General features: G+C 45.7%; 1 protein-coding gene across 7 annotated transcripts in view; it reads right to left on the reverse strand.

The window, feature by feature from the left end:
• LOC119172534 (B-cell lymphoma 3 protein homolog) overlaps positions 1 to 12,189 on the reverse strand; it is a 141,098-nt gene that overhangs the window by 114,346 nt on the left and 14,563 nt on the right. For 5 of the 7 annotated variants that reach the window (XM_037423680.2, XM_075893922.1, XM_075893918.1 and 2 more), the window contains exon 2: positions 9,469 to 9,664. In XM_037423680.2, the coding sequence (XP_037279577.1) occupies positions 9,469 to 9,664 (196 nt within the window). The other 2 variants (XM_075893923.1, XM_075893924.1) reach the window with 2 other exon arrangements.

Raw genomic sequence — 12,189 nt, forward strand, 5'->3', positions numbered from 1 at the left:
CGTGATGTCATCGTGCATGGCTTGGAATACCGCAAGACACAGGCATTCTCGCACGACAAGGAGTGGTGTGGAACCACGGCTGGAGTATTTCTTGCGATATAGTAGGGCGTCATGAATCACAAATGGCGTGGCGCATTTAGAGGTACGAACCACATTGATCATTGGTTTCAGCGAAGGGTCCCGCTGTTGTATATGATGGAAGACGTCCAAATTGGGGAAGTTGAAGGACATGGCAGCCAGGTAGTTATCGAAATCATCATCAGCAGCATCCACAGTCGTAGATGGAAGACGAGATAAGCAGTCGGCATTTGCGTGACATCGACCGCTCTTGTAGGTCACAGAATAATTATATTCTTGAAGCCGTAAGGCTCAATGAGCCAACTTACTAGCTGGGTCACGTAGTCCGACAAGCCAACAAAGCGAATGATGATCTGTGACGATCTTGAATTGCTGGCCATACAAATAAGGTCTGAACTTTTGGACGGCGAAAACAACCACAAGACATTCCAGTTGGGTGACCATATAATGCCTCTCCATTTTAGTCATAGTACGACTTGCATACGCCACGACCTGCTGGCGGCTGTCGTGATATTGAACCAGCACGGCACCAACACCGATACCACTAGCATCTGTATGCAGTTCCGTGAGTGCGTTTGGGTCGAAATGGCGCAAGAGGGGCCCGGAAGTAAGCAAATACTTCAGCTGCTCAAAAGCAGCCTCACACTGAACGGTCCATCGGAATGGAACGTTTTTGTGGAGCAACTCTGTCAGAGGATGAGCAAGCTGGGTGAAATCTTTGATGAACCGGCGAAAGTAAGAACACAGGCCCACGAAGCTACGGAGATCCTTCACAGACGTTGGTTGCTTGAAGTCTCGGACAGCATTGATCTTTTGCGGGTCTGGCCGTATACCATCCCTGTCGATTAGATATCCAAGCACAAGGGCTTGAAGCTCACCAAAACGACACTTCCTTGCGTTTAAAACAAGACCAGCTTGTTTGACGCAATCTAGAACAACGCGAAGCCGATGATTGTGCTCGAGGAATGTCTTGCCAAAAATAATTAAATCATCGAGATAACACATACATATCTCCCATTTGAGACCACGAAGGATGGAGTCCATGAATCGCTTGAAGGTAGCTGGGGCATTACATAAGCCAAATGGCATAACGTTAAACTCAAATAACCCATCAAGCATGACAAAAGCAGTCTTCTCTCTGTCAGACGGATGCAATGGTATCTGCCAGTATCCATAATTTAGGTCGATGGACGAAAATTATGCGGCCGAGTGCAGGCAATCAACAGCGTCATCGATGCGTGGTAGCGGATACACGTCTTTCTTTGTGACGGCGTTGAGACGGCGGTAGTCGACGCAAAATCGCCAAGAGCTGTCTTTCTTTTTTACCAATATAACAGGAGCTGCCCAGGGACTGCTTGACTCTTGAATAACGCCTTCCTGCAGCATGTCGTTGACCTGATCGGCGATCAGTTTCCTCTCTGACGGGGATACGCAATAGGGTTTTTGGCGTATCGGAGTAGCATCTCCAGTGTTGATGCGGTGGTGCATAGGGGATTCGGTCCACAAGGAACAACGTTTGTCTTGAGCGAAAACAAAGACTCCCACATAGCGTGTAAGCACCTCCTCGAGGACATTCTGCTCAGAAGAAAGCAACGACTTATTGATCATGCGTTTCATCGCAGCTGTGTAGTTGGGCGCAGTCTGATAGATGTCTGGAGACTCTGAGACCATTCTGACGTCAACTGTGGCCTGCTCCTCAAACGTTCCCAGTTTAAATCTGGCTGGTAGGACAACAGGCTCTGATGCTGCAATGAGCGCTCACAAACAAGCATGTCCATCAATGGCTGTTAGGACAGACCGTGGGACCAGCACATTCTTATAGATGGCGTTTGTATGATCGGGCTCAACAAGTCCAGTGCAGGGTACTGAGCGGACGTGAGAAGAGCGTACGGGAACTAGCATTGCTGTTCGAACAGGGATTGTCACATCTTCAGACAATGAAAGCGCATCGATGGGGAAAGTTGGAAAATCGTCAACTATGGCAGCGGGCAACGTACTTTGTAGAAGAATCTCTCCAGTTCCACAGTCAAGCGTAGCACCGCATTCATTAAGAAGGTCTATCCCTAAAACGACGTCATGAGTTGCGCGAGCCAGTACAGTAAATTCAACTTAGAAATTTTCTCCACTAATCGTAGATACAACTGAGCATATACCAACAGGGCATAATACTTCATCTCCAACTCCATGAAAAGTTTCTCTACGATTCCAAGCGAACATTACTTTGTGGCCCAAGAAACAATGCTTAAAATGAAGACTCATAACTGAAATAGCAGCACCAGTGTCTACAAAAGCAAGAGTGTCTACACCGTCTATACACACACGCACTTTGTTCATCACCATAGCAGCAGGAGGAGGAAATGGCGAAAATGACCGCCCCACGACCGCACCTCCATCGGCCGCACCAGCTAGTTTCCCAGCTGATGCGGGGAAGGCGACCAACGACGCGGAGATGGCGACTGGTGGGAACGTGTCAGAGGTGGCATCAGGCTTCGATCAGAGGCGGGGGACTCGCTGCGAAATTCGTTAGGCCATTGTTGCCGGGGACGATGGTTGGCCGGGTGAGCGGTCCAGGTTTCGCGTGTAGGAAGTGGGTACGTCGAAAAACGTGGCGGCACGGGCGTTTTGTGCGTACGAGCCGGGTACGTCAAAAAACGTGGCGGCACAGCTGGCCAGCTGGGACAGAAGCGTGAAATATGCCCTGGGAGGCCGTATGTGTAGCAAACGGAGACTTGTCGGCTTACATTAGCAGGAGCAGAGGTTACAGAAGTACGCGGAGACAGGTCGTGCTCTGTAGGAACATTTCATGATGACGCATAGTAGTCTTCTGGTAGAGGCCTGGTTGACGATGGTTGGAGGTCTCCAGCGGCACGCCGAGATGATGACATCCGGTGGTGGCCGTGATCCGTCGGGAAAACCAGAAGCCACGAGGTGAAATCTGCTGTTTTTGTACACTGTCGGTTTTTGACGTGGCGCTCTCGCATCCAGTAGGGAGGTGGTTCGGGGCACGCGCCGAACGAGCATTGGTGGTGATCATCACCTGCTTGAAGCCAAACGAGCTCTTCTCAAACTACCCGACATACGAGGAAGGGAATGTCTTCGCAGGCGGCAACGTCCATACTTTCAACAGTGGGAACATTGTCCAAGCGCCCGAACTTGGGTAAAATTCTCCAGGTCTTCAACGCCTCGAATTCGCGACACTGCTGCCTGAAAATAGGAGTGTTCAAGTTCTCTTTTGTTACGAGAAAATTGTACACGTCCTCGGCGATGCCTTTTAACGAATGACCGACCTTGTCTTCGACAGACATATTTGCATTGACAATCCGGCAAAGCTTCAACACCTCTTCAATGTAGATTGTGCAAGTTCCGCCGGGCAACTGAGCTATACGTGACAGCGCTTGCTCAGCTTTTTTTTTTTTTTTTCAAAGAACTCGTGTCCCCAAAGCAGGCCTTCAGTTCCAAACAAATATATCCCGCGTGGTGAATTCAAGTTCATGATTCTCAAACCAAAGCAATGCGGTCCCGACAAAGAAGAATGCTACGTTCACAAGCTTCGCCAGCGTGCCCCTGTCATAGTAGCGGCTCACTCGGTCGTAGTGTTTTAGCCAAGCATCCACGTCTTCGTCAGTTTTACCTGAGAATATCCGTGGTTCAGGCGCCCAGTAGTCTGGTTGTCGAGGTCGCCAGCCACCTTGTGCCATGTCGGTGGCACTGGTGGATGCAGCAGCATAGTACGTCAACGGTGTGTTGTCGTTCATGCTGATGTTGTCCGGGGATAGGCCAGCTAAGCGTCTGCTTGTTCGAAGAACTTCTGCTGCGGGATACAGGACGGCGAATTACCCAGCTCCGCTCCACCAAAGCTGTTACGGATGTGATTGGTTTATTTACACTGAAAATGCCAGCGCTCAACCGTCACTGCCGAATCACCATCGCTCGAGAGCATCCTACCTCTTCTTCTTTCTCGCTATTTCAGTCCGTGTTACAATATCAACAGCTTTTCCACAATCTTGCCCGTAACCGCTGGTCATTATTCTAGTTTGGCTGGCCCTATCACCAACAACAAGCTTCACAGTGTCGCCTATAAAGCTGCTGCATGGATCTGCACCGCCCTGTGGGCTTGGTAGCTGTGCCACATTAGCACTCATTAATCCGCTCCACTTCACCATGCAGGTTGGTCCATCGTATCATCATCATCAGCAGCCTGACTACGTCCACTGCAGGACAAAGGCCTCTCCCAGTTCCACCAGTTAACTCGGTCCTGTGCTTGCTGCTGCCAATTTATACCCGCAAACTTAATCTGCCCACCTGACCTTCTGTCTCCCCCTAACCCACTTGCCTTCTCTGGGAATCCAGTTAGTTAGCCTTAATGACCACCGGTTATCCTGTCTACGCGCTACATGCCCGGCCCATGTCCATTTACTCTTCTTAATTTCAACTATGATATCCTTAACCCCCTTTGTTCCCTAATCCACTCTGCTCTCTTCTTGTCTCTTAAGGTTACACCTACCGATTTTCTTTCCATTGCTCGCTGTGTCGTCCTCAATTTAAGCTTAACCCTCTTTGTAAGTTTCCAGGTTTATCTCCGTAGCTGTGTACCGGCAAGATGCAGCTTTTATATACCTTCCTCTTGAGGGATAGTGGCAATCTACCTATCATGATTTGAGAGTGCTTGCAAAATGTGCTCTACTCCATTCTTATTCTTCTACTTACTTCAATCTCGTTGTTCGGCTCCGCGGTTATTACCTGCCCTAAGTAGACATAGTCTTTTACAACTTGAAGTGCACTATTACCTATCTCGAAGTGCTGCTCTCTTCCGAGGTTGTTGTACATTACTTTCATTTTACGCAGATTAATTTTGAGACCCACCTTTCTGCTCTTCTTGTCAAACTCTGTAATCATGAGTTGCAATTCGTCCCCTGAGATACTCAGCAATGCAATGTCATCGGCGAAGCGCAGGTCACTAAGGTACTCTCCATTAACTCTTATCCCTAACTGTTCTCATTCTAGGCCTCTGAAAACCTCCTGTAAGCACGCGCTAAATAGCATTGGGGAGATTGTATCCCCCTGCCTTACACCCTCCTTGATTGCTATTCTGTTGATTTCTTTATGAAGCACTATGATAGCAGTTGATCCCCCATAGATTTCTTCCAGGATGTTTACATATGCTTCATTGATGCCCTGATTCCGCAGTGTCTGCATGACTGTTGATATTTCTACTGAATCAAATGCCTTCTCGTAATCTATGAAGGCTATGTATAGTGGTTGGCTATATTCTGAGCATGACTTAATATCATTGATAAGCATTTGTCCATTTGACACATAGCTTCCAGCTGCCATGTACGAAATTCAGTTGGTAAAAGGCTGATCATAAGCATACCCATGAAAGATAAATAAGTTGTAGCTTAGAAGACTTAAACGTAAAGGCCCTGGACGTTCACTCGCGCACCCTTATCTCACAGTGGGGAGGATCGTACGTCTTGGCTGGCCTTTAGCTTTCATCGGAATGATTCTGTGGTAGTTACCTGGCACACAAAGGTCACTGCAGTCATTGCACAGTCTCCGTTTGTAAAAAGAGCGTGCTTTTCAGACACAGTGAAGTAACAACTGAGACACTTATTCACGTCCATCTGTACCTGTGAGCACGCTCCGTGCATTACTTGTGTGTGAAAAACGCTGGGTACGTTTCGATCTGCTTGCCATTTTGCGCGTGACCTTCCAATTTGTTGCTATCGCGTTTCTTGCTTCATCTTTGTGGCAAAGCTGTGACTTTTTTGTTTTTGTTTGTTTGGTCAACGAAAGTGAGTTTTTTAAATAGTAGCAGGATCTGACGTTCAATAAAACGACTTAGCACCCATCTGCTGCAGTAAAACTAGCTTTGCAGGAAGTTGTGTGCGGGTTAACATACACCTATTCATTCATCTCTAATATTTCAAAATTTTCACTAATTTATACAAGAATTGAAGCGATTTTGAATACTGTAATATTTGTTCAAATATTCAAAGCATTCAAATAATCCCACAAGACGAATCATTTGGGTGTGCTTCCAGCCAAATGTTCTCAGCAATAATTATCACTAGACCGTTTGTTTCAACCATGAGATCTTTATTGCTAGTGGCTATTTGGGCTGAATAAACACTTGTTCGATAAATTAGTGCTGAAGCAGCGTATTACCAAAAGTGGCAGTAGTGATGACGATAATGATGCATGAAACTGTATTAAAGTAACTGATTAATATTTTCCATCTCACTTCCCTCATTTAACCATCCTTAATCAATAGCAATGAGTCACGGCGTGTAAAATGTATTGACACAGTTGATTTTTAATGCTAAAGATAGAATGTTTCTCAAGGGTTTCCACTTTGGCTTATAGGTTCATTAGAACCTTGCACATAGGATAGAACAAAGGAATGAATGCAATAGCACACACAGAGGAAACTTATCAACAGTTTGTTGGCGAGTGCAAAGGAACCGTATCAGACATTTTCATAACAACATTGAGCAATGAAATTTAATAAAAGGCATGTGACAGCATGCAAATTAAAATCGTGAAAACAATATCGTATACGTGGTGATTTACAAACAGTACCCATGATAGCAGTAGGAGGTAATTACAAGAAACACTGACTTACATGTGCCATGTCACTCAGACATTCCAGTTCTTCCTTTGGGAAGGAGATGAAAGCTGTACTAATACTGCCACGATTATCTCTGGAGTGTTTTCTAAGGATAGAACTGAGAGAGACGGGGGATAGTGGTGGCGAGACAAACACACTTTATCTAACAAAGAAAGGAAAACGCAAACACTTCAAACTAATATAGCGCCCACAAACACACAAAACTCAGCTATACACTGAAACCAAAACTCGCATCAAGCTACATTAGAGTTCCCTCTATCGCTAGCCAATCTATAGCCACTATGGCTTCTATGCGATTACTCAAAGACGCTAGCTCTGAAATCGAACGTGCTAACTGTTCATGGTAGCGGTCTGCAACTACGACATAAGCTTCCCATCATCGAAGTTTGGGAAGACGTCTTGCAATAATCGTCCTCAACCCGCATCCTTTTGACGATGCACTTGTCTTTGCTTATGACTCGATTGTCGTGGGTCTCAGCAAGTTAAGCATACCTGTCACATCAAACTTTGAGGACTGTCAAGTGGTTTGGGGCCATCCTGTGAAGGAGGTGAATAGCAACAGGCGTCCCAGAAACTGCTGTTGCAATGTGCTTCAGGGCCAGGGAGCGTCTTTTGGTGACTACCATAATTGACAGCTGCTTTCAGGCGTCCCAACGCCACTACCTCCAGATCCCGGTTAACCGAGCCTTCACCGTCAGAGCGACGCTGTCTTCCTCAAACTTCCTCGTTCGGTACTCCACAAGACAATGCCATCTTAAATTCAGGAAATTTTCCACCACAGCTCTGGTCACGCACATTGGGCTTTCCTCCAACCAATTCAATGCGAGAACGTGGCACGTATTCACACCATCGGGACCTTGTGCACCATCACTTCATTTCAGCGTTTGGCATGTAGCTCGCGCCCTCTTCTGATGATAAATACATAGTTCATTTAGACTTTTGATAGTTTGGACTTTGATAAAGAGGCAGGTTGTTGCATCCTTGCCTCTTGCCAATAAACTGGTGAAAATTTGCACTCGGTGTGTTGTCGTCTTCCTTCCTTTGTCCCGTCCTATGTGCAACGCCACTCGTCCCAAGTCTGAAGCACTTCGTCAACACTTATCAAATGGGCAGAAGGCAAAATAAATTCTGTTACACAATAAAAGAGGTAGAACAAAGATACAGGTCTGAACCAGGAGATGCAGCCAGCATGGTTTAAAAAAAGGAAATCGTTTGAGGACATAACGTGCGACCATGTAGCATTTGGTTGACGCATCGCTCTGCTGCCATATCCCTATATGTATCTTCTAAAGTAATAGTAAAAGAGAAGAAGGAGCATATATTCGACAGAATAGAAAATTTTTGAAGCAAGAAATTTGTTAGCCAGCTGAGCGTAATAACATTTTATAATAATTAAAAAGTATTGCAGGGATTTTTCAGTGAAGCACAAACCATCATTTTAATAATAATATCTGGCATTTTATACATCCCGAGAGACATTGTAGTGGAGAACTCCAGAAAGCTTGACCATCTGTTCATTAACGTGCACTTACATGCACAGGCCTCTAGCATACCGAGGCTTCTATAAATATGGGGGCAGCAGCTGAGCGCCATAACTACTGCTCCGCTGAAGAAGACATCCTTCTATTCTGGGTTTCAGCTGTTGGTATGGTGTGTGCTGGGTTGCACAAGACCACAAGCTTGAAAAAGTGAGCATTGCGTCTAGGTTTGCAACTGATGTCTCACAAATGATATTGTAGCCACTGAAATGTGCACCCTTTGTTGTAGGTACTTTATCTATTTTTCGTTACAATCGTGATTTTTCTATTTTCAAAGACCTCTCTCAATACCTCATTTCTCACGCCTTATCTTGGCTCAACTTTTGAGATGCATTTCTACTACAATAAATTCACTCACACACATAATCTATAAATCTTAGGGGCTGCAGGGGGCTTTAGCAGGGGCTTCTACAAACATCTAGTAGCTGCGAAGCAAACGAGCACAGCACGAGCACAGCTACCAGTTAAATGCCCACCAAAAACACTGCCGATATACGCAGCTTTTAATGCTCTGGTGATCAAGATGGTGTGCATGACCTGATAATGTGGTTTGTATATGCTTAGTTTGTCAGTGAGTAAAACTAGTTCATAGCTGGCACCTATTATGTCTCCTGTGTCGTCTGCTAGGTGTTTGAGCAAGTATGTATGACCAACTAGCTCAAACTAAAATTTTGCTTCAAAATGGTCTTGAGCCTCTTTTCTAAGTAATGATCGAATTATCTTAATATTGCAGCTTATTGCCTCATGAATAAACTGCCACAAAATTTCTTAAATTCACCAAGAACAAGCGATGTTACACAGTCACTGAAGCCACAGCGCTGTTAAGACAGGGGCTCCAGAAAGAAAACAGGACATGCGCTCCCCTTTCTGTGGTCCCTTTCTTATCAGTGCTTCAATGAATATAACAAACCAACTTGTCCAAAAGCCTGTTCTCATAGACAAATGGCCCCGCCGCGGTGGTCTAGTGGCTAAGGTACTCGACTGCTGACCCATTGGCCGCGAGATCAAGTCCCGGCGCTGTGGCGGCTGCATTTCCGATGAAGGCGGAAATGTTGTAGGTCCGTGTGCTCAGATTTCGGTGCACCTTAGATCCCTGACAATGTGTTGGTTCGCTAACATCCACATAGCATTCATCCATCAGTATGTTGGGGCTTTTAAAGTTTTGCAATTAGCATGATTAAATAAGTCTGCTCAAAACAACTCTCGTGAAATAGGCATCACCTCATGAAGAAGGGCAATGCATTCGTGATATCCATACATGGCCGCATTTATAGCGGCTGTGCGCCCATGCCTGCCACCTCGCATGTTAACGTTGGCACCCAGCTCCAGCAGCAGCCGCAGTGTGTCCCGCTGGCCAGAACAGGCAGCATGCATCAGGGGCGTCCAACCACCACGATTGGGCGCATCCACATCTCTCCTGCACAAAAAAGTAAAGCTGTCAAAGCTGAAAGCAGGGCCTGACTGAAAAAATATGATATGCTTCTTTCTTTTAAAAGGGGCCTGCATCAATTTTCCAAGTTAAAATGGAATAGTTCCGCTAGGGGCACATGAGCTTCATGAATCACATGCCACCGAAACCTTTAGGATCCGTCAAGTATTAGTGAAGTTACAGGGATTGGTCACATTTTTCAAGCACTTTCTTGCTTCTCTCATATAAGCAAGCATGCTCAGGAGGGGGATGTCAAAGAGGCAAGAAAATGCCCCTCTACGTCAGTCAGTGTACATCATAACCTTGAGCACTTCCTTTTCTTCAAATGCGCAGCCGACTTGGCTTACCTTTAATGTGACTGCAAGTGCTCCCACATGAACGTTGCAGCTTTCCACAGTAGCTATGCAGCCCGCACTGCTGAACTCAGACTGCCCATGGACTTGGCATCATTTGTAGAGGGAAGAGTTTCTAGCAGCCTTTGAAAATTTATTGTAAATTCCAGGTCACGCTACAATGTAAGGCTTGCGTGTTCTTGAAAGCATTGACTAGCGACTGGCAGTGTTGTCAGACCCTGCTCAAAGTGTTACAGGACCCTTTTAAAAGGCCAGCAGACTCGTAGAGCCTGGCAGAATCAAGGGAAAGTTCACCTTGATAGTGCAAGTAAAGTAGGAGCACCTCCCAACTTCTTTGAAGCTTTGTAATGCACCAAGCATGGATTACCCTGCAAGATATGCCAACTGACATCTAATCAACCGATAAACTGCTATCAAATCGCCACTCTGCATCTCCTATTTGATGGGTTCTATGCTTGGGAAGTCTTTTGCACACCCTAAGTTAGAAAAAAGGTTCACAAAGGAATGCAAGAATGACATAGCATTCTAAGTTCAGCAGGGTAAGGAGCTGGGCTAGCGAGTGTCGTGTTTCTTCTTGTCCTTGTGTCCGGTCGAATTCACGCTACTACACTATATGTTAAAATATTATTCTAAGCATGCAAATACTATTTGGGATTGCTGTATTGTCACATGGCCGTGACGTTGATGAAGCCAGCTGTTGACATGTCGAAGACGAAACTCTTTCAAACTTGTCGCCAGCATACGGAAGCTCAAACTACATCAAGCAATGCACGCTGCACATTAATATTGGCCAACAGAGCATCAGCCATCAATAATCCGTCAAACAGTGAAGCACATTGGGGCTTATACATGTGCCATCGAATATGCCAGTATTACTGATACCAGCTGCGCAAGTTCAAGAACACCTTGCTCACATCGTGTGCATAATCAAATTGAAGGATGGACAAAGAAAACACAATGCTGACTGGAGTAAAAAAAATATTCTCAAAAAGGCTCCTACATGCAAGCGATTGTGAACAAGGCGCTCTCTCATGAGAGAGTCGAAATATCTTTTCAAAAGGGCTATGAAACACTTTTTCAAGTAAACATAGAATCAATTAACTGGAAGAGCTTATTGCCTGACGAATTCAACGCTGCAAAAAATTTTAAAAATCCGTTCAGTGCGAGTGGATTTACAAAGATTTGTCGCATGCTGCCATTGCATTCTCTCTTCTCTCGTTCCGACAAAAGCACTGGAAGCTAAGCAGGGAAGGATGACAGGGGCGAAAGAAACATCACCCCGGCCTTATGCTCTTGAGCACTTTTTTTTCTTTGAATGTGCGGCTTTTTCAGTGTGATCCCGCGCGCACACATAGACAAGTCGTGGCATTCTGCGGCGATCTCCGTAACAACCAAACGTGCCAAGTTAAAATGAGCCGATGGCTCGTTGATGGTCTTCTTACGAGTGATTTTAGGGCATCTTCCCTGATTTTTCCAAAAAATAAAAAGCAACCTTTAGCTCTCATTGATAATTTATTGTGAATTCCAGGCCACGTCCTGCACTATTCGCGGCAAGATCGGGCTATAGGTGGCAGTACTGCCCCACGAAAGTGTGGATAGGCGGTCAGTGGCGCGTATACAAATACACTCAGCGGCGCTTCGTTGCGTGCTGTCCGAGACAGTTGTCGGCAGATAAAATGCGTTGACTACAGTTTTCTGTTGATATCTACGCTCTTCTCTACTGGATCAATGTACGACTCCTACGCAACGTTGACATTACCCGCGAGTTAAGTGCATTCTGCCTTTCATAGGAATGCTCGCCCTGGGCGACTCTTCTTGCTTTCGCACTAAATCACGCCTTTTCTGTGTTATTCGTATGAGGTTAGCTTGTGTTCTGCCTGCTACGCACTGCTGTAGCGTGACTGAACTACTTATTTACATCTTTGTCATCTCCATACTACAAAAAAAGAGAGAAAGAAAGATCGTAGAAAGCCCGCATATCTGTGCGATTCGTTGAGTACCACCGTTCGCACTTTATACGCATATGATTCCTTTTTCTCGATCTGTTAACCATGAAATGTGGGACAGTCCATAAGTCTAATCAACAAAACTTAGTGGCTAACGGCGCTTTGCGATGCACTGCATTTACCACGTGCACGCACATGTTCTTGCACCAGTAAA

The sequence above is a fragment of the Rhipicephalus microplus genome, chromosome 4 (genome assembly GCF_043290135.1).
Source record: "Rhipicephalus microplus isolate Deutch F79 chromosome 4, USDA_Rmic, whole genome shotgun sequence".
NCBI classification, from domain to species: Eukaryota; Metazoa; Arthropoda; class Arachnida; order Ixodida; family Ixodidae; genus Rhipicephalus; species Rhipicephalus microplus.